Source organism: Callorhinus ursinus, unplaced genomic scaffold (assembly GCF_003265705.2).
Source record: "Callorhinus ursinus isolate GAN/ISIS: 27379988/994484 unplaced genomic scaffold, GSC_fseal_2.0 scaffold3, whole genome shotgun sequence".
Taxonomy (NCBI): domain Eukaryota; kingdom Metazoa; phylum Chordata; class Mammalia; order Carnivora; family Otariidae; genus Callorhinus; species Callorhinus ursinus.
This window is the reverse complement of record NW_027397065.1, coordinates 11,685,793-11,707,302: the sequence shown is the minus strand read 5'-3', so window position 1 is coordinate 11,707,302 and position 21,510 is coordinate 11,685,793. Positions and strand designations below refer to the sequence as shown.

At 36.7% G+C, this 21,510-nt stretch overlaps 1 protein-coding gene across 9 annotated transcripts in view; it reads left to right on the top strand.

The window, feature by feature from the left end:
- KIAA0825 (KIAA0825 ortholog) overlaps positions 1 to 21,510 on the top strand; it is a 413,115-nt gene that overhangs the window by 89,913 nt on the left and 301,692 nt on the right. For 8 of the 9 annotated variants that reach the window (XM_073888176.1, XM_073888171.1, XM_073888172.1 and 5 more), the window contains one exon: positions 18,822 to 18,983. In XM_073888176.1, coding sequence (XP_073744277.1) covers positions 18,822 to 18,983 — 162 coding nt within the window. Of the gene's footprint in view, positions 1 to 18,821; positions 18,984 to 19,244; positions 19,647 to 21,510 lie in introns of those variants that run through there. The other variant, XM_025866783.2, reaches the window with a different exon arrangement.

The following is a 21,510-nucleotide window of genomic DNA, read 5'->3' as shown; positions in this document are numbered from 1 at the left end:
TAAAACATAAAATACATACTAAGAAAGTCAAGGTCCTCACATTTCCTTCCCTCTAATCCCAATCTCCAGGATCACCACTCTTATGCACACTTTGTTGAATAGTCTAGAATTTTTCTTATGCATATGTAAAAATTAATATACAAATTTGTATTTTTCAAAATGAGATCAAACTAGACATATTGTTCTGCAGTGTGCTTTTTTCAATTAATATTTCATGACCTCCTCCCACGTCAGTGCAGTCTGGTCTGACATTCTTTTCAGCAGCACTATGATATTCCATAATAGGGATGTAGCATAATTTATTTGCATATGGCTAAATTTAAATTGATCTTATCAGGTTGTTGACTCACTGGGTTTAGAAAATCTTAATTTTTGTCTTCCCAGAAGCAACATGCCCACTTTTATATAAAGACATATACATACGTATATACACATGGGCCACAACCTACTGTGTTGTAGATTATGTCATTAATTAATTAATTAACTAGTTCCTGTTGATAGATACTAGGGTTTTCCCAGTTTCTTTTCTTTGTATGCTCATGTGAGTATCTTTTAAAATTTTATTCCCAGAAGAAATCCCTGGGCCAAAGAGTAACTAATTAGATTTTGGTATGTGAACTCACATAGTCCTCCAGAATTAATATACTCACCGGATTTTAACTACAACTATTCAGAAGCATGAATATCTAAATTAGTGCATGAATTCATTTAAACATCATTTCATTATAAACCATTTTTTTTCAAGTGTTAAAATTCCTGTGCTCGCCTGCCTCCTTCTGGATTATCAAGGCTGTTGCTGTCTTGTCAGCTGTCCTCTCATTGCTGCCAAAAAAGGCCCTCAGCAAAGGAACAGGGGGTGAAGGAGGGCCTCAAGGTCTTGTAGGAGCTTTGTAGCTCAACAGACTTGGCTTTGCATTCCAGTTTCACCACTTGGCAGCTAGGTGGCCTTGGACAGATTGCTTATCTTCTATGAGTGTCAGTCATTTAATCTGTAAAATGGAGATTATAAACCTATCTCATAGTGTCTAAGTATTAATATAGATATTATACATAGTGTTTGGCATGAACTAAGCACTTTGTTATGATTTAAAACATATACATATGTACATACATTGCATTAAACTAAAAAGGTGACTTGTCCTATATTAATATGGTGTTTCTAAATAACTGTATATGACAAAGGTCTGCTTATTTGTTGTTTTTGTCAATTTCTCATTGAACATTTTATCTTTAGAATCCTTCATATAATATTCTCTGGAAGTGCTATATTAACTTTTTTTAATTTCAAAATAAACAATAATGAAATAAGACTAAGTTAAAATAAGAGGTGCATGTAGATTCTCTCTTGTTTATTCTTTTGACTCCAGCCATCACTGTGTTTGAAGGACTACCCCATGTAGGTCCACCACTGATCCCACCACGGAACTTTCGTATTTCTGGAGCTAAATGGCTGCTCATTCTGGTCCCAGGGATGTTCCAGAGATACTCCAAACACAGCATGGATAAAACAGAGCTCCTCCTTGTTCCCCTGATCCCTGATCCTCTTCCCCAACCCAAGTTAATGTCACTAATAATCACTCAAGCAGAAGCTGTGACTCATTTTCCCCTTCTGGCCACCTCCCCACCATCAAAAGAATCACCAAGATTGTTTTGCCGCACCACCTAAATATTTTCAAGTCTATTCCCTCTCCCTTTCTGCCCCCAAGTCCCAATAGGGGTCTTTATCATCTCATTTGGACTCATAAAATAGTTTTCTTTTTTTTTTTTTATTGGATTCCTTACCCTTATTCTTGTATTTTTCTAAAACACCTGGCAAGCACACACCACTCCCCTTTTTAAGGCTTTTCAGTGGCTCCTCATCATTGTTGGCATAAAGGCCCAGCAAGACTCAGTATCAGAAACCAAGCCTTCCCAGACCTGGAACCCGCCTTCTTCAGCCTCATCTCATGCCTTTGCACACCTCATATTTTTCACTCTCAAGTAACACGGAACTGACAGGAACCCCTGCTCATGCTGTGCTGTCTCTCACCTCCGTACCTTCTTCCTCTCCTTCTTTGCCTAATTCCCATCTATCCTTTATGACAGCTCGTGTGTCATTTCTTCGGGGATGCTTTCTGTGAGCTAGATCCCCTAATCCGTGCTCCCACAGCATCTCTGTATGCCTTTCTCAAAGCTCTTAGCATATTCTATTAAAATATCTAATTAGGGGTCTGTCTCCCCATATGGACCATAAGCACCTCAAGGGCAAGTATTTATTTTCCCCAGCACCCAATCTACTGCCTAGCACACAACAGGAGTTCAATGAATATTTTTTTTTAACCGCATCATTTTCTTAAAATAAATCCGTATTTGGAGGTATAATGTAGTAGCCCACTTATCAACTTATAATTGAGCTTCTACGATATTTTAAAAATATTGTTCTAGGATTAATGGGGATTCCAAAAAGTGTAAGAACCTTACTTCCTATGAGATTGAGAAATATGAATGTGTGAAAAGCCTGCTGGAAGTTAGCTGGAAGACAAGCAGTTGCTGAGTTCTGAGAAAGGGATTCCAGCAGGTGGAAGATGAAATGGAGCTGTGTTGGTTGCAGGGTGGGCAGCATCTGGAGAAGCAGAAAGCGGGAAGAATTGAACCACCATGTTCATTTTCTGGTGCTTTCCTATAATGCACAGTAGGGGATGTATACAGAATAGAGGGTTGATTTAGAAGGCACAACAGTAAGAAAACCAGGCCTGGTTTCTGGTTTCTCAGGTCTTATGTCTTCTCCCGTCTCATCATTCAATCCCAAAAGTTCCAACAAGATGCCTTACTCTGTTCTTACTTTCTACCACCCACTCACACCCCCAGCTCAACTCTGGAGCAACTAATGGTATTTCTTTTGAGAATAACTACTTTCCTTGAGGCAAATTTTTCTGAAGTTTGAAATCAATTTAAAATCTAATTTTATTTGGTGTCTTCAAGTACTTTCAAATCTAGGGCTGAAAAAAACTAACCCACAAAGTTATATGAGAGGGAGAAAGCATGTAATACCATATTAAATTAATTACCAACTAATTTGTCTAAGTCTTTAAGTACATTAGGAATTCACGAAAGGGAGGTTTTACTGTAAGGGAGAGCAAGCTAGGAAAACTTCATGAAGAATATGGACTTGGATTTGGCCTAGAAGGATGAGAGGCACCACCCAGGTGCCCCCTCATCTCTGTTTCTTAGGCAAAAAATGAGAGGAGCATCCATTTAAAAAGAATGTGGTAGTTCACACAAGAGAAGAAAGAGCTAAACATTTAAACCTCTAGAAAGACAGGAATTGGAGGATTTCTGGAAATGTGAGCAGCTGGAACTTAGCTTTCTAGCGTATTTCATCATCTGTTGTCTTGGTTTCTTCCCACATGGTGACTTTGTTCTCAGACCAGTGTCTCCACTCAATAAACTATGTGCACCTTAGGAGCTGCCTACTTCTCTCGTACTTCAAAAAGTCTCAAGGAGAGCCTCTGATTGGCCAAGGAATCATCAGCTTGTAAGAAGGGGGAAGAGAGTGCTGGGCAGATGAAAATTAAGATGCCAAATAAATGGTGGACTGATTGAATGATGAGATGTGTAGCATAAGAACAGACTACAAAGTCTTGAAAAACAGTCATTGATGTTTAAATTATACATGGTTCTTGTTAAAGGTTTTAGAGCAGAAAAGTAACATGAGAAAAGTGTTGAAGACTTAGACCTTGTGTAGTATTAAGATTACCTAATGGGGAGAAGGATAGAAAGAAACCACCTAGAAGACCATTTTCATCTTGCCTGTCCCTTTCTAACCATGATTTCGCCCTTTGTGTATCAACCTGTGACTGTTCCTCTCTATCACATTCTTCCTACTTCTCCAGGGCTGAGGTTGTCCCTTTCTGTAAAGGTATAAAGAGTTAATATTTCAGGCTCTGCGGGCTGTACAGCCTGTGTCTCCACTACTCAACTGTGCATTGTAGCTCAGGACAGACATAGACGATAGGTAAGTGAATCACTGTGGCTGTGTTCCAATGAAACTTGATTTGTCGACACTGAAACTTAAATTGCATATAATTTTCACATACCGTTAAATACTCTCCTTTTTTTGATTTTTCCCTCATCCATTTACAAAGAAAACGCCAGCTTAGCTCACAGACCATCCAAGATAGGCTATGGGCCAAAGTTGTCCACAAACTATAATGCACCAGCCACTGTTTGAGGAGACTGCCTCCTGCTAATGTCTTACTGTCTTTCTTTCCAACTCCTCTTGTCTTCCTTCTTCATCACAGCTCAGCCACCAGTAACCCTGGACCCAAAATGCAATGCATGTTGAATTCTAAAATACTGTGTTTATTGAACAATTTTGTCTTTTAGTATAATATCAAAATCAAATACATCTAAGATACATTTGTATACTCAAAAAAACCCTAAATCTAGTTGTTTATCATGTATTTTTAATTTTTTTCCGTTAAAAAATGTTCCCATGAAACAAACACTAACAGAACAACAGAGCCCAGCACTGACCACCTATATCAAAATAGGATGACCATCAACTCTGATCATTTCTTCAATTAGTTTTTTATCCATGGACTTTTTCTTGGCTCTGAATTTTTCTTATATATTGAACCGAATGTTTTTCTTCTTGCCTGAACTTAAGTAAAGGGAGATGAATTTACTCTGACGAGACATTGCTGATGGTGATGGGTCTGAGGTATGATCCGTGTCAGTCACCCCCATCTTGCTGTGGGATCTCAGTCTATTCCTCTGGTATCGGTCACCACGAGTGGTGAGTTACATGGTGCCTTGTGCATGGTAGGCACAAGGCAAATCTTTGGTCAAATTAGCAAGTGAAACCCACTAAAAGATGGTTTTTGTAGCTCATTTGTCTTGAGGCAAGATGAAAAGATGATATCTGCCACCAAGATTCTCCAAAGTCCTATATAAAGTTTGAAGGAAATATGACTTTGCCTTTATGTCTGAATAACTATTTCTTAGGTGAGGAAGGCAGCTGTAAAGGTAAAATTAACCATAAAATTTGCTGTGTGAGGTGCCGTCATGCCTGGGAAATGGCTTTTCAAAGTCTAAGGCCTGCCCTAGTCTCTGTAACAATAATGAGCTCATGACTACAGCTTCCTGGGGTTGGTACGAGAGATTACACTTATCTCCATGGCTTTCTCTTTTCATATTAATTTTAACATACATTCATAGGCATTATAATTTGCCTACCTGATAGAAAGTGTGAAGAGAATCTAACTCTTTATTTTTTAGTATAAAAGAGGAGAAATGTTCAACTCTTTTGAAAGGTTAGGATTTAATTAGAAAATATATTAGGAGGCACACACACTCAGCAGGTGTCTTAACTTATATCCATCTTTTTGATGATGGCATTATTTTTATTCCAGTGTTAAATTTTTAAAATTAATTTCTAACATGTTATATTAAGAGCCAATAATCTAACATCTCTTGTCATGGTACTTTCCTTTAAAAATGAAATATCAATTCTCAGATACAACCTTAGACTATAGTAAAAATGAATTGTTAATTTAGTTTAAGTTTTTTCTATTGGTTAATTTTGGTTCATGATAATAGAAAGTAACACATATGATAAGAGATATAATTATCTGAACTTTAGCAAAATTTGAGGCTAAGAAAGGAATATTAGGAAGATACTTCATTAATAATGTGCCATTAACATTCAGTACTTAGAATTTAAACCTCATTTCATTACACTAGAAATGTCTTTTTACTAAGATATTCCCTGAAAGGGTCAGCATAGCTAAGTATTTATAACTGGGAGTTAAACCAGCATAAAACAGGAGCCAGCTGAGAAAATATTCCGAAATTTTCCCTGGGTATGGTTCTCAATTTTGGCTGGATTCAAATGTAAGCCATTCTTTGATTAGCATCTTCAGCTAACAGTGACCACATCAGGAGTCAGATATTCTCTCTCATGTTCTCAGTCAAAAGAAAACAAAATAAGAAAGGTAGAAAACAGGAGAGGGCTACAATCATTAAGCCCTTGGCAAATGAGCAAGAAGCCTGATCCCTTGTTAATATAATCCTGCTGGCTTCTGCCAGAGAAGATGGAAAGGAGTGTGGGAGAATTTGTTATCATTTAGCAGTACGTTTAAGTAACATCCAGTGGAGCCAGGTTTGGCCTGGGAATCATGAAGGGTGATCATAGAAGCGGTTTCTTTTCAATTTTCTCATTGACCCAGAAGAGTAGCTTCAACGTGACTCCATCCTCTTTGATCGGTTAGGTTTTTCTTGTTATGTGAAGCAAGGAGCTATTTGTGATTTGTGGTGTGGCCCCCTCCAAAGGGAAGAGTGAACCTCCCTGTCATATGGGGGCTTTTGTTGGGTTCTCAGGATTTATTCCAAATGCAGTAATTCTCTCTTTCCATTTGTCTACCTGCCTTTATTATTATTTTTTTAAGATTTTTAAATTTATTTTTAGAAAGAGGAGTGGGAGCAGGTAGGAGCGGGAGAGGCAGAGGGAGAGGGAGAGAGAATCTCAAGCCAACTCCATGCTGAGCTCGGAGCCAGACACCGGGCACGATCTTATGACCCTGAGATCATGACCTGAGCTGAAACCAAAAGTCAGATGCTCAACCCACTATGCCACCCAGGCGCCCCTGTCTACCTGCCTTTAGATCACGAATGCTGATCCTGTCAATGGATACAAAATTAAGTTTAACAACTATCTTGGCCTAAAACACTCGAAGGAAGAAGATTTAAAAAATGCAGATTGGGGCTCCTGGATGGCTCAGTCAGTTAAGCGTCTGCCTTTGGCTTGGGTCATAGTCTCAGGGTCCTGAGATTGAGCCCCACTTAGGCTCCCTGCTCAGCAGAGAGTCTGCTTCTCCCTCTCCCTCTGCCCCTCCCCCCCACTTGTGCTTTCTTTCTCTCTCAAATAAATAAAAATCTTTAAAAAAATGCAGACGAAGTGTATGCTTAGTAACTCAGTCTTTTATAATAGAATGTTTTGGTTGTCATGTACCACTATCAACACAGTGGTCAGTTAGTACTGATCTGTGTGTTTGTCTAAGTTCCCGAAAGGATGGAGTATCAGTTATTCCTCAGTTTATCTGCTCACCTTACTCAGGGCCTATGTGGTGGTAGGCAAGAGAGTTAATTGTCTGTGTAAATGTTGAGACCTTTTATTTTATCACATGTAAAGTGTGAAGAGGAGACTATAGGGTAGAAGCTGGACTAGTACTCTGCTTGCAAAGGGAAGTAGAATTTCTAGGGGCTACAGGTCTTCATAGTGGGAGGGAGACCTATGGCACCTACTTCGCATAAAGTCAAGCAGACCAAGGCAGAGGGCTTCAAGTAGAACCCTAAGGCCTCAAAGGATCTGGGAACCTTGTTTCTATGAACACGGATGTGTAACTTAGATTTTTAAAAAGATGACTCACACAAAATCAAAACCAATGCTTTGAAGGATCCACATAGCAAAGGAGCAGTGGAAGGTCTTAGAGTGGTCCACCATGCAACTTTAGGAGTATTTAAACTTAGAGATGGTTGCATCCATTAAATAATAGTAATATTTAAAGTGGCTTATAGTGAAACAAGATCTCTGATATGTTTATAGTTCTTTCTCCCCAAAACATTTCCTGTTCAAATTGGCATACAGTAATTAATGTTAAACTCTTTTAATATTAGTATTTTACTAAAGAAGCATGTTTATGGCAAAGAGAAAAAGCCAAATAAAATGAGTTAAAAGCAGTTGGTTTTGTCTCTGATGCTCAACCATATGTATCATTTTGAAATCATTCATTCATGTAGGCACTCTGATGAGTAGTGGGAATGCAGTAATGGGGAAAAAGGATCTCAACCTTTAGGAGATTAAAGGACACATTTCCCAAACTGATAATTACAATGTGACCTAGTAAGTGCTAAAATGAAGCTATGTGTGAGGTAAAATAGGAAGGGGCATGTAGAACAGGAAACGAAGTTGGCCTAGGATCCGAGAGCAGGCTTCTCAGAGGAGATGGTAATGATATCTAATAATTATGCAGCACTTACCACCTCTCAGTTACTGCTCTAATATGTTAACTCAGTTAAACCTCATGCACTATTGAGTCACAAACTAAGTAACTGTCCAAAGTCACATGGCTAGTAGGGAGTAGTGGCAGGATTTGAACCCAGGCCCTATGGCTCATAATTCTACATGTTAGCTCCTCCACTCTACCACCTCTTGTGCTTCAGGTAATATAACTATAAACAATATTCCATATAATAAAACATGCGGGAGAAACGGAAGTGGGGAGAGAGAGAGACAGAATAGTCCAACTTCCAGTTTCTAAGACTTAAATGTTTTCTCATTTCAAATTCAGATTCATTAACCTTTACAAGATTTTAAGATTTTAAGTAATTTTGGGGTGCCTTAGTGGCTCCATCGGTTTTAAGTGTCTGCCTTTGGCTCAGGTCATGATCTCAGGGTCCTGGGATCCAGCCCCATGGAGTCCTCTTTGTCAGGCTTCCTGCTCAGCCGGGAGTCTGCTTCTCCCTCTGCCTCTCTGCTCTGCTTGTGCGCTCGTGTGCTTGCTTTCTCTCTCTCTCTCTCTCTCTCTCTCTCTCAAATAAATAAACAAACAAATAAATAAATCTAAAAAGAAAAAAAAAGATTTTAAGTAATTTCTCAACAGAACATGGGACTCAAACTTACAGCCCCGAGATCAAGAGCCGAATGCCCCATCGACCAAAGCAGCCAGGCGCCTCAGATTCCTTAACCTTTATGAGGCTCAGCTTTCCCTGGAGTTCCTTCTCCATTGTTTCACCATATAGAAGAGGGGTCCTGACACTTATCAGTGGGGCATCTAAATGTCCACACACTCAGCTTGTGTTGGGTTGCATTTTCACTTCAAAGATAAACACTTCATCCTTTCAATAACTTATTCAGTCACTCATTCATTTACTCAGCTTACTTTGAAGTTTTACCCTGTCTGTTTTGGATGCTATTTATGGAAGCTTCCTGACAAGAGATAAGAAATAATAAATTCAGTTCTGAAAACTAAGATGGAAATACTGGTTTCACAGTTTCACTTCACATGCTTTCCTAGTTGTATATACTTGAAAAATAACTAAAAAAGATAATGCTTAAGAAAAAGGGGAGGATAGCTTTAATTTCTTCCTTAATGTGACAAGAAAGCAATGCCCAGGGTTGTGCATGATTCTCTGTGTACTTATTAGGCTAACATGACAAAGAAGGTTCTTTACACACTTGGGGACCTAGTGTTTGCCTTCTGTTCCCTCCCTTCCTGTGTGGCTCCGTGGAAGCCAGAACTCAAGGAGGCTCAGCACTCCTTCAGGCTTCTGGAATGCCGCAGTGTGCTCCAAAGTCCCACCTGCTCTTAGGAAGTGACTTGGGTACGGGGGAAAAGTACTGCTTATTATTTGTTCCTGTGTGGTCCCTGCTGACTTCTGACTGTAATAATGTTAAATAGTTTTCTTTACTGGAAGAAATATATTCCATTTGGATTATATCATGAATTTCATCTGGAATAATGAGACTTCCAATAGCTTTTGTGCGTTACCTCTTTTTTACATCATTTGTCTGGTGGCACCCAAGAATACTTCCTCACCGAAAAGGGATCCATTTACAGTCAACAATAGAAGGGCTAGTGTTTGTTTTTCTTGGGAAAACTAAAATATGTTTCTTTTATCCTATTTTACTGATCCACCACCTTCAGATTATCTGATTTTCGAGCTTCTCATTTTCTCCTGTATCTTAATGCTATTATTAACAAGAATTCTGTTGCTAATGGTTTTGAAAAATAATATGTGTGCTTTCAGCAACTACTTGTACTTTTATGGTTTGTCTGATATAGCTGGACTTTGATAATTATTCCAAATACTGTTTTGTTGTGGATCAAATGTGAGGAGCCCTAATGTCCCTCAAGATTTATTTTCAGTGTCCTTAATTTTGCTCAAGAGAATGGAGTTAATACTATAACTATTAGTCATGAGATGAAAAACACCTTTCAGCGTAGAGTCTATAGTCCACCTTCTTTATGAGTGATACATCCATATGGATGTATATGGATATATACATATATATTTGGAGAGAGAAGAGAAAGGGTTTCATTTAATTTTAGAACAATAGTTCTATGAATATCTGTGCATATTATTTCATAGTGAAATATTTTTCTAAAGTGTACTCTTTTTTATTTTATAGTTGACACATGATATTACCTGAAATATAACTTTATTTTTTTAAAACACATACAAAAAATCCTATTTTTGAGTCAGTTGTATCAATATGCTCTATCAAGTTCCCAGCTCATCTTTGATTTTATAATTTTTGCACACATTTTCTATTTTAGAAATAATCTTCAAACTTTTGTCTAACTAAATACTAAAAAGAATGTGTATGTAATACTGTATTTATTTATATATGTTTGTTTACTCATTGACTTAAATCTATATTTATTATTTTGAAGAATTCATTTCAGGAACAGGTATAAAATCTTTCTTTGTTCTAAGCCAAACCTAGCTATTTGTAGGACCTTTGGGATTTCATACATTTATTTCTTTAACCAGTTTTTGTTGTTGTTGTTTGTTTTTAGTGCCCACTCTGTGTAAGAAATTATGCTGTGTTCTTGACATACTATTGTGAATACACTGGAGATAATGTCTGGCCTCATGGAAATCTTTTCACATTTCTCACGAATGTACCTATAAAACTACAGCTATTCTTTGGGTGTTTTCCTAGGAGCAATACTTTTGCCCAGGACAAATGTGTAGGATATGCTGTTAGAAATTTCCTACAATTGTTCCATACTTCTTCCAGAAATTTTTTTTTAAAAATCAGAGATCAGAGAAAAAAAAAAGTAACATTTCTTTTTGAAGTTATTGATGTTTTACACAGCAGCACCTCTTTGGTTGACTTGCCAAGACCAAAATGCCTAGATTTTCTGATGCCCAGAGAGTAATTTCTACCATAACAGTTTTTAACTAGAATTCATGGGCCCCTTGGGCAGTGGTCTCAAACTCCAGTGGGCAGAAAACTCAACTGGGGCACTTGCTTAAAAGGTGTTTGGTGATGGCAAGGATTATGCATTTTTTACAATTCAGAAGGTTCCAGACCACAGTGCCCAACGAGAGCCATGATGGACTTCAGGTGGTTCTGGTTAGCCCTGAAACTGACTACATAGATTTTTTTCAGTGAGAGGGTCTATAGGGATTTAGGAGACTTTAATTAGTTTCTCAAAGGGTCTGCAGAATACTGTGATGCTGTTAGGAGCAGTAGTTTACAAGTGAAAGCAAATACTGGTAAAATCAGTCACATAGCCAACAACAAGAACTCCCCACTAAAAGTCTAACAATGGGAGGAAACTACAAGGAGACGTAAATACTCAAGTAGTGCTGTAGTCTAGAGCAGGATGCCCTAAACAACATTGCTGTTTGAGAAAATCCCCAAAGTTAATAGATTTGTTAGTAAACTGGTGTTCATTGGTCAGAAAAGCTTGATAAACCTTAAGTTTTTTAAAATTTACATTGTTATAAAATTAAAGAGTTTAATATGCTAATTTGCATTATGAGTCACTTTAAGTAGTATATAGTATGTAGTGATTCCTAAACCTATTTGATCATAAAATCCTCTTCAATTGAAGTTTGAGAAATGCCCTTTGGTGAGGGACAGACATGCATCTTTCAGTGCAGCATATAGAAAGTAACTTTTATCATAACTCTATCGTGAAGAAAAGTTAAATTTTTTTCTAAACACTAAATAAGAAAGCAGGGAATTTTATATTGCATTTTAGAAAAAATTTTATTAAAATAATATAGAGGGGAAAAAACCCTCAACATGGATTTATTCTTTGTTAGTTGATGGTAAATTAAAGTCTTACCCTAAAATGGCAGTTTAACTTTTATCTATAATATTATTAGGATTTGGGAGACTTTTGTATTCCCCAAGAATCATAGAGCCCATCCTATAATAGAGTGACAATCATTATTTCAGGTATTTTATAGTGATGATTGGTGGCCAGCTAAACATAGTTGCCTATGTATAAGGCTGTATGTCCAAAATTTCCTGAAGGAAGACACTTGCATGGTGTTTAGGAAAGAACAGATAAAGGCCAGATTAGTTTAGAGGGGAAGGTGAATTGATTGTATCCAGATCAGGTTTTGTGGAGAGGTGAGTTGGAGGAGAGGAATAAACAGAATGGTGAAAGAAGGAAAGAAAGATTAATTGAGTGAAAGCAAAAGTAAAAGGGGAAACCTTTTCCTAATTTGGTTGACAGTGAAGAGTTTAAGGAACAGAAAAACAGATATGTGTAGGCAAAAAGAAATTATGACCTAAGATGTAATGATTAGAACTCTAGTCCTGGGAGATACTATGGGGAAAATAAGACAAGTTTGGGCTATGCTATTTCAACCTTTGTGTTTAATTTTGCTTTAATTGGACTTTCACAAAACGAATTTATCACAGAATTATTTTTCCATAAATTAAAAGAACCTTCACAATAGCCCTTGGGAGAACACTTGGCTAATAGTAATAAGAAATAAGGATTGCTAATTAATGGACCTCTACCATAATCATTGCTTCTTTGGAACAACAATGATTAGATTTAGGTCATACATATTATTCTGTCCTCTTTCTTTATTAAGTTATAAAGATATATTGAAATGAAATGGAATTACCATTCAATATTGTTAAACTTCTAGAATACAAGATTATTCTAAATCCAGGTCATGAAGATAAGACCTCTTCATTTAGAATCCCCAGACCCTCATAATTTTTAAACAAGTAGCACTGTTAGATTATAGTGTTTTGACTCTTAAAGATTTTTTGAAAAGGGGAGTGTTTCTTTTCTTACTTTATAAATACAGTATTTCTAATTAGAATGGAGCTGCACAAAGCCTTCTTAATTTCTAGCTAAGCTATTAAAGAATGAGGAAGAATTCTTTTTGTTGTTGTTTTTTTTTTTTATGTTCGGTTAGCCAGCATGTAGGACATCGTTAAGTTTTTGATGCAGCGTTCAACTATTCATTAGTTGCATATAACACCCAGTGCTCGGTCCCAACACGTGCCCTCCTTAATACCGATCACCCAGTTACCCCATCCCCCCACCTGCTCCCTTCTGTAACCCTCAGTTTGTTTCCTGGAGTCCAGAGTCTTTCATGGTAGGTCTCAAGAATGAGGAAGAATTCTTTTTTTTTTTTAAGATTTTATTTATTTATTTGAGAGAGAGAGTGAGATAGAGAGAGAGCATGAGAGGGGGGAGGGTCCGAGGGAGAAGCAGACTCCCTGCTGAGCAGGGAGTCCGATGGGGGACTCGATCCCAGGACTCGATCCCGGGGCTCGATCATCATGACCTGAGCCGAAGGCAGTCGCTTAACCAACTGAGCCACTCAGGCGCCCGAGGAAGAATTCTTAAAGTCTGAAAATTTGGCTTATAAACATTTAGTTCCAAAGAGATATCTCTTTTTTAAATTTATTTTTATTTTATTTTAATTTATTTTATTATGTTAATCACCATACATTACATCATTAGTTTTTGATGTAGTGTTCCATGGTTCATTGTTTGCGTGTAACACCCAGTGCTCCATTCAGTACGTGCCCTCTTTAATACCCATCACCAGGCTAACCCATCCCCCCACCCCTCTCCCCTTTAAAACCCTCAGTTTGTTTCTCAGAGTCCATAGTCTCTCATGGTTGGTCTCCCCCTCCGATTTCCCCCCCCTTCATTTTTCCCTTCCTACTATCTTCTTTTTTTTTAAACATATAATGTATGATTTGTTTCAGAGGTACAGGTGTGTGATTCAACAGTATTACACAATTCACAGCGCTCACCATAGCACATACCCTTCCCAATGTCTATCACCAAGCCACCCCATTCCCCCCCCCCCCCACCACTCCAGCAACCCCCAGTTTGTTTCCTGAGATTAAGAATTCCTCATATCAGTGAGATCATATGATACATGCCTTTATCTGATTGACTTATTTCACTCAGCCTAATACCTTCCAGTTCCATCCACGTCATTGCAAATGACAAGATTTCATTCCTTTTGATGGCTGCGTAATATTCCAGTGTGTGTGTGTGTGTGTGTGTGTGTGTGTGTGTGTGTGTGTGTGTACCACATCTTCTTTATCCATTCATCTGTCGATGGACATATTGGCTCTTTCCATACTTTGGCTATTGTGGACATTGCTGCTATAAACATTGGGGTGCACATACCCCTTCAAATCCCTACATTTGTATCTTTGGGGTTAATACCCAGTAGTGCAATTGCTGGGTCGTAGGACAGCTCTATTTTCAACTTTTTGAGGAACCTCCATACTGTTTTCCAGAGTGGCTGCACCAGCTTGCATTCTCACCAACAGTGTAGCAGGGTTCCCCTTTCTCTGCATCCCTGCCAACATCTGTCGTTTCCTGACTTGTTAATTTTAGCCATTCTGACTGGTGTGAGGTGGTATCGCATTGAGGTTTTGATTTGGATTTCCTTGATGCCGAGCGATGTTGAGCACTTTTTCACGTGTCTGTTGGCCATCTGGATGTCTTCTTTGGAAAAATGTCTGTTCACATCTCCTGCCCATTTCTTGATTGGATCATTTGTTCTTTGGGTGTTGAGTTTGAAAAGTTCTTTATAGATGTTGGATACTATTTATCTGATTTATCATATTTATCTGATATGTCATTTGCAAATATCTTCTCCCATTCTGTCGGTTGTCTTTCGGTTTTGTTGACTGTTTCTTTTGCTGTGCAAAGCTTTTTATCTTGATGAAGTCCTAATAGTTCATTTTTGCCCTTGCTTCCCTTGCCTTTAGCGATCTTTCTAGGAAGAAGTTGCTGCGGCTGAGGTCGAAGAGGTTGCTGCCTGTGTTCTCCTTTAGGATTTTGATGGACTCCTGTCTCACATTTAGGTCTTTCATCCATTTTGAGTCTATTTTTGTGTGTGGTGTAAGGAAATGGTCTAGTTTCATTCTTCTGCATGTGGCTGTCCAATTTTCCCAACACCATTTGTTGAAGAGATTGTCTTTTTTCCATTGGACATTCTTTCCTGCTTTGTCGAAGATGAGTTGACCATAGAGTTGAGGGTTCATTTCTGGGCTCTCGATTCTGTTCCATTGATCTATGAGTCTGTTTTTGTGCCAGTACCATACTGTCTTGATGATGACAGCTTTGTAATAGAGCTTGAAGGCTGGAATTGTGATGCCGCCAGCTTTGCTTTTCTTTTTCAACATTCCTCTGGCTCTTCAGGGTCTTTTCTGGTTCCATACAAATTTTAGGATTATTTGTTCCATTTCTTTGAAAAAAGTTGATGGTATTTTGATAGGGTTTGCGTTAAATATGTAGATTGCTCTAGGTAGCATTGACATCTTCACAATACTTGTTCTTCCAATCCATGAGCATGGAACATTTTTCCATTTCTTTGTGTCTTCCTCCATTTCTTTCATGAGTATTTTATAGTTTACTGAGTACAGATTCTTTGCCTCTTTGGTTAGATTTATTCCTAGATATCTTATGGTTTTGGGTGCAATTGTAAATGGGATCGACTCCTTAATTTCTCTCTCTTCTGTCTTGTTGGTGTATAGGAATGCCACTGATTTTTGTGCATTGATTTTATATCCTGCTACTTTACTGAATTCCTGTATGAGTTCTAGCAGTTTTGGGGTGGAGTCTTTTGGGTTTTCCACATAAAGTATATCATCTGCAAACAGTGAGAGTTTGACTTCTTTGCCGATTCGTACACCTTTTATTTCTTTTTGTTGTCTGATTGCTGTGGCTAGGATTTCTAATACTATGTTGAATAGCAATGGTGACAGTGGACATCCCTGCCGTGTTCCTGACCTTAGGGGGGTAAACTCTCAGTGTTTCCCCATTGAGAATGATATTCGCTGTGGGTTTTTCATAGATGGCTTTTATGATATTGAGGTATGTACCCTCTATCCCTATACTCTGAGAGTTTTGATCAAGAAAGGATGCTGTACTTTGTCTAATGCTTTTTCTGCATCTATTGAGAGGATCATATGGTTCTTGTTCTTTCTTTTATTAATGTATTGTATCACATTGATTGATTTGCAGCTATTGAACCAATCTTGCAGCCCAGGGATAAATCCCACTTGGTCGTGGTGAATAATCCTTTTAATGTACTGTTGGATCCTTCTGGCTAATATTTTGGTGAGAATTTTTACATCCATATTCATCAAGAATATTGGTCTGTAATTCTCCTTTTTGATGGGGTCTTTGGTTTGGGGATCAAGGTAATGGTGGCCTTATAAAACGAGTTTGGAAGTTTTCCTTCCATTTCTATTTTTGTAACAGTTTCAGAAGAATAGGTATTGGGCGCCTGGGTGGCTCAGATGGTTAAGCGTCTGCCTTCGGCTCAGGTCATGATCCCAGGGTCCTGGGATCGAGTCCCGCATCGGGCTCCCTGCTCCTTGGGAGCCTGCTTCTCCCTCTGCCTCTCTCTCTCTATCTCTGTCTCTCATGAATAAATAAATAAAATCTTAAAAAAAAATAATTCAGAAGAATAGGTATTAATTCTTCTTGAAATGTTTGGTAGAATTCCCCTGGGAAACCATCTGGCCCTGGGCTTTTGTTTGTTGGGAGATTTTTGTTGACTGCTTCAATTTCCTTAGTGGTTATAGGTCAGTTCAGGTTTCTATTTCTTCCTGGTTCAGTTTTGGTAGTTGATACATCTCTAGGAATGCATCCATTTCTTCCAGATTATCAAATTTGCTGGCATATAGTTTCTCGTAATATGTTCTTATAATTGTTTGTATTTCTTTGGTGTTGGTTGTGATCTCTCCTCTTTCATTCATGATTTTGTTGATTTGGGTCATTTCTCTTTTCTTTTGGTATGTCTGCCCAGGGGTTTATCGATCTTATTAATTCTTTCAAAGAACCAGCTCCTATTTTTGTTCCCAAAGAGATATCTTTAAGATTTAGAAGGTTAAACTAGCCCCTTCAACCACATGAGCAGAACTTAAAAGAAATCAAATGGGCAAGATGAGAATCAAGCAACAGCTAAATGATGCACAATATATTTATTCTCTTTTCATCTTTGGGTCATGATTTTCATGGCCACACCTTGATTATGCTGATTATGCATGTTTGTGTTCTCTGGCACACCTGTGGAAGAATGCTGAGTGTGAGCAGTGCTACTTAGAGATGGACTTTAATGTATGCAGGCCTAACATCAATTTAGAGATGAAATCAAGTTTTTGTAGGTACTTGTGGTTTTTTTTTTTAAGCTTTGTTTTACTCTTTAAGAACAGGACTCAGTTCCACAGTTTAAGTTGGCTGAGAGGTCTCTCTCAGATTATCTGCAAAGATCCCATGATATTTTTGGTCCTCAGTAAAAACCCCTATCATATAGTTAAAAGTCTGATGCCAACATTTTAAAGTTTAACTGAAGTGAGGTGGATTACCCTTTACATTGGTATGTTTTTTGGAAACTTCCTTTTAAATCCATGTGATGAAGGTAATTTTTTTCACATGAAATCACCAGGCCTTACATTATTTCTAAGTGGCATTCTTGGTATTTTCTCACCAAATGCACTTTATGCTTACTTTATAAGAGTTTACAAATTTTCCAATTTGTCATTAAGCCTCAAGGTAGTTCTTAAATACATGTTTTAAGAAGTGACAATAATAAAGGAAGAATTCCTTAAATTCTTGAAAACTTGGTCCCAAGTGCCATTTGGTGACGTTAGTTCTATTCTCTGGGAAGCCTGCTTCTTCCTCTCTCACTCCCCTTGCTTGTGTTCCCTCTTGCTGTGTCTCTCTCTGTCAAATAAATAAATAAAATCTTGAAAAAATAAAAAAAACTTAAATCCTTTGTCTAGTCATTTTTTCTTTTAAGTTAAATTTTTATTTTAATTTCAGACTTACAAAAAATATCGAGATACTTCAAATGCTAATAAAAATATTGAGATTCCTCAAAAAATTCCTCAAATGCATTCTCTCTCTGAAAATCATTTTTTTCCTGAACTGAGAATAGATTACATATATTTTTCCTTATATACTTAAGTGTGTATTTCTTTTTTTTTTTTAAGACTTTATTTATTTATTTGACCGAGAGAGAGACAGCACAAGCAGGGGGAGCAGCAGAGGGAGAGGGAGAAGCAGGCTCCCCACTGAGCAGGGAGCCTAGCAGGGCTCCATCCCAGGACCCTGAGATCATGACCTGAGCAGAAGGTAGATGCTTAACTGACTGAGCCACCCAGGCTTCCCCAGGTGTATTTCTTAAAAACAAGGGCATTTTCTTTCATAATCACAGTATAGTTATCCGTATCAGAAAATAAATAATCATGAAATAAGAGGATCAGATTGTAGATGTTACTCAGATTTCACCAAATTAACTCAATTGTGTTCTTTATAATAAAGTAAAATAAAATACCAATCATGTATTGATTTTAGTTGTCATATCTTGTTTGACTCCTTTTGACTAGAAAATTTCGTAGTCTTTGTGTTTTGTGACATACCACTTTTAAAGAGTACAGACCAGCTATTTTGTAGAATTTCTGTCGGTTTGGGTTTCCTCGTGCCTAGATTCAAGTTGTGCCAGACTTTTTAAAACATAGAATTATGTAAGATGTGATTTTACAAACAAATCACATTCTAGTTTATAACTCTGAGAATTAATATAATTATTTAATTGTCATATTTTCATCAAACAGAATACTCATCTCCAGCTTCCCAAAAGAAAAGACACTCATAGGAGATTTTATGTGCATTTCTTAAAGAATAAACTTGGTTTAATTGTTGATCTTATTAGTTTTGATGGTTTATAGAATCACATAGATTGTTTCGGTATTTGCTGAGAAAACAAATAAAATGTACAAATGTAATAGTATTGATCTCTTTTCACAGTAACTCCCGAATGCCCACAGAAAGGAAGAAACTTTTTCCTCTCCTTTGATAAACTCAAATTCTTATCGCAACTCATGAAATCCTTCTTGAAACTGGAAAAAAATGTTGAAGAATTATTGGAAGAAATATTTGTATCACTCAAGACACCCAGAAATATTTCAGGTAACATGCTCTCTTGTTTAAATTTGTAAATCTATTCTCTCTGTGTTCACTTCCTGCCACTGAATCTATACTATTACTTGGAAAAAAAAAAGCATGATAGAATTCCTTAAATAAATGTTAACTATAATGCATACCATAAAATTACATTTTTATCTTTATATACGGTAAATTCCATAATTCTAATTGACAAAGCATTGTAAGTCAATTCTGGTTAATAATCTTTAAATGAAATCAGATTAATTTTTTTTTTTTTTAATTCAGAGAAACACAGCCTGGCTTATGGGGAAAAAAAAAGCATACTGGATGATCTAGTAGCTCCTCTTCTGCTGCTAGCAGCCAGATGACCTCGGGCAAACCTTAGACTCTGTTTTCTCATCTTCAAAATGATGGTGTAGAACTAAACTAACTTTCTCTTTGTTTTCTTTTCCTGTTACATGCTTCAAATTTCAATATGTTATGCAGGGTTGTGAGAATTAAATGATTTAATGTATGTACTTAAAAGAATATCTAGTAGGTAACAAACAATAAAGGTGAGCTGTTATATAAATAATTCTAATTATATGTTATTTTAAGTTTAGTTAGTCTTAACAAAATCCTTTTGAAGAAAGCTATGCCATGTATGTTAAGATATGTTTCTAACATTAAAGGTGGAATTCAAAGGCATAATAGTGAAAGTATGTTCTTTGTGTTCATATCTATACTTATAAATATTTTCATCTATATCAGAATGAACTACACAGAGTTCTCTTTTGCATGATACCATGTGTCATTTTAAGGACAATAGCTTGTAGCCTCATTTGCAAAATAAAGTGAGGGAACCAAATGATTAGCAATCAATCGGAAAATTTCAAAATTCGAATTCTTAGTAAGGAATTACATTTACTTTAATATGTTTACTTTTTTATCTCCTTATTTATTTTGCCTGGGTAAATAATATTGGAAAAGTTACAGGGTTGAAGTTTCTTTTATATTAAGCATAGCTTATTGGCCTTCTATGTGTCAGATTAAGTTTAAGTAACACTACTAAATTATCAAGTAGATCATTTTTTCAAACTTGGAGATAATTTGAAGAAAAATGGAGGTGGATTTCAGGTTTCTAACACTGACAAAAAGTCCAATAGGGAAATAATAAAAATAAAAGACAGAAAATAAGAAAATTAAAAGAATGAAAAAGTAGATTTAATTAGGAGATAATATGAACCCTAGAGGATCTTCTAGATTAAACTGACTGGGTTGAAGAGAGATGAGTAGATAAATATGCCATCCTAATTTTTGATTGACATGTCATTGCCTCAAGCAGTTGACACTTGGTGTTGCTACTCATCCATCATGCCTGGCTAAGATTTTGCATCTTTCATCCACATCTCTAGCAGATCTTCTCTGAAGTGTGGATCAAGAAATAGAACAGGCTACAACACATTTAGACTCTTACCTCTTGGGACTCATATTGTTTTGGTCCTAGACCAGGCTCTAGAGAAATTAGGTGAATTTTAAGAATTTTATTTCTTTAAAGGCAGCATAGGTTCAAAATTAAAATTGTATTAGAGAAGTATTATAAAGATACAAAACTCAAATGGCCAACAATTGAAGCAAAGGTTTGATATACCGATTTCAGAAAAAGAAAAAGCTGGTTCAACTCATTTAGATTAAGATCAAGCAGTGTTGAGACTTTCAATACATTTGAGGGAAATAGTTACCATTATTGAATATAATCAACAGAGAAAATATATAATTATACTACAATATACTGCCTCACTCAAATTTGTTATTATATAAGCAGCATGGCAGACGAAAGTAACTTCAAATTCACATTAATAAGAATGTATTATAGAAATACAGTTGTGGGTTATTGAACAATGTACGTGGAAGGAATTTTAAAGGACAAGTATAAGAAATGTCTTAAGTACTAGACCATCCCCATGTGATATATGTGTTCTTCATTGTTGAAATTCATATTTTTTATAACAAAGCTAAGATTTATTTAATCTGACATAACTTTATATAAATGGCTCCCTGCAAAGAATGATCTTGAGGGGAATTGTCAAGAAAAACTTAAATGTTTTATTCAGTGTAGCCAACTTAATGAATTCTTATCAAAAGCATTGGTTTCTTAAATCAGGAAGGAAAAGATTCCTTGAAATGGCTGATTAAAGAAACCAAATGCATCTTAAGTTATCCTGATAGTTAATGTTTTGCTTGGAAATCTTGTATATGAGGGAATAAGGGAAAAAAACATCAAGTCATTTGGTTTCCTGTGTGTTTCTTTTGATTGGAGCATATTTTGCTAATAAAGATCTTGGAAAGAGTTGCCTACTATGTCCATGTAACCAAAACAATGTGATGAAAATGAGGGCTTTTTTTTCCCCTTATTGTCCAGATGTTTTAAAAATATCCAGGTGCTTAACATCACATAGAGAAAATATAAAGATGATTAACTAAATATTTTACTTTTTACTTTGATGTTTACCACTATATTGACAATTTGGCTAAATTGGCAGTGCTCTTAGTAATTTGAATATGATGCAGT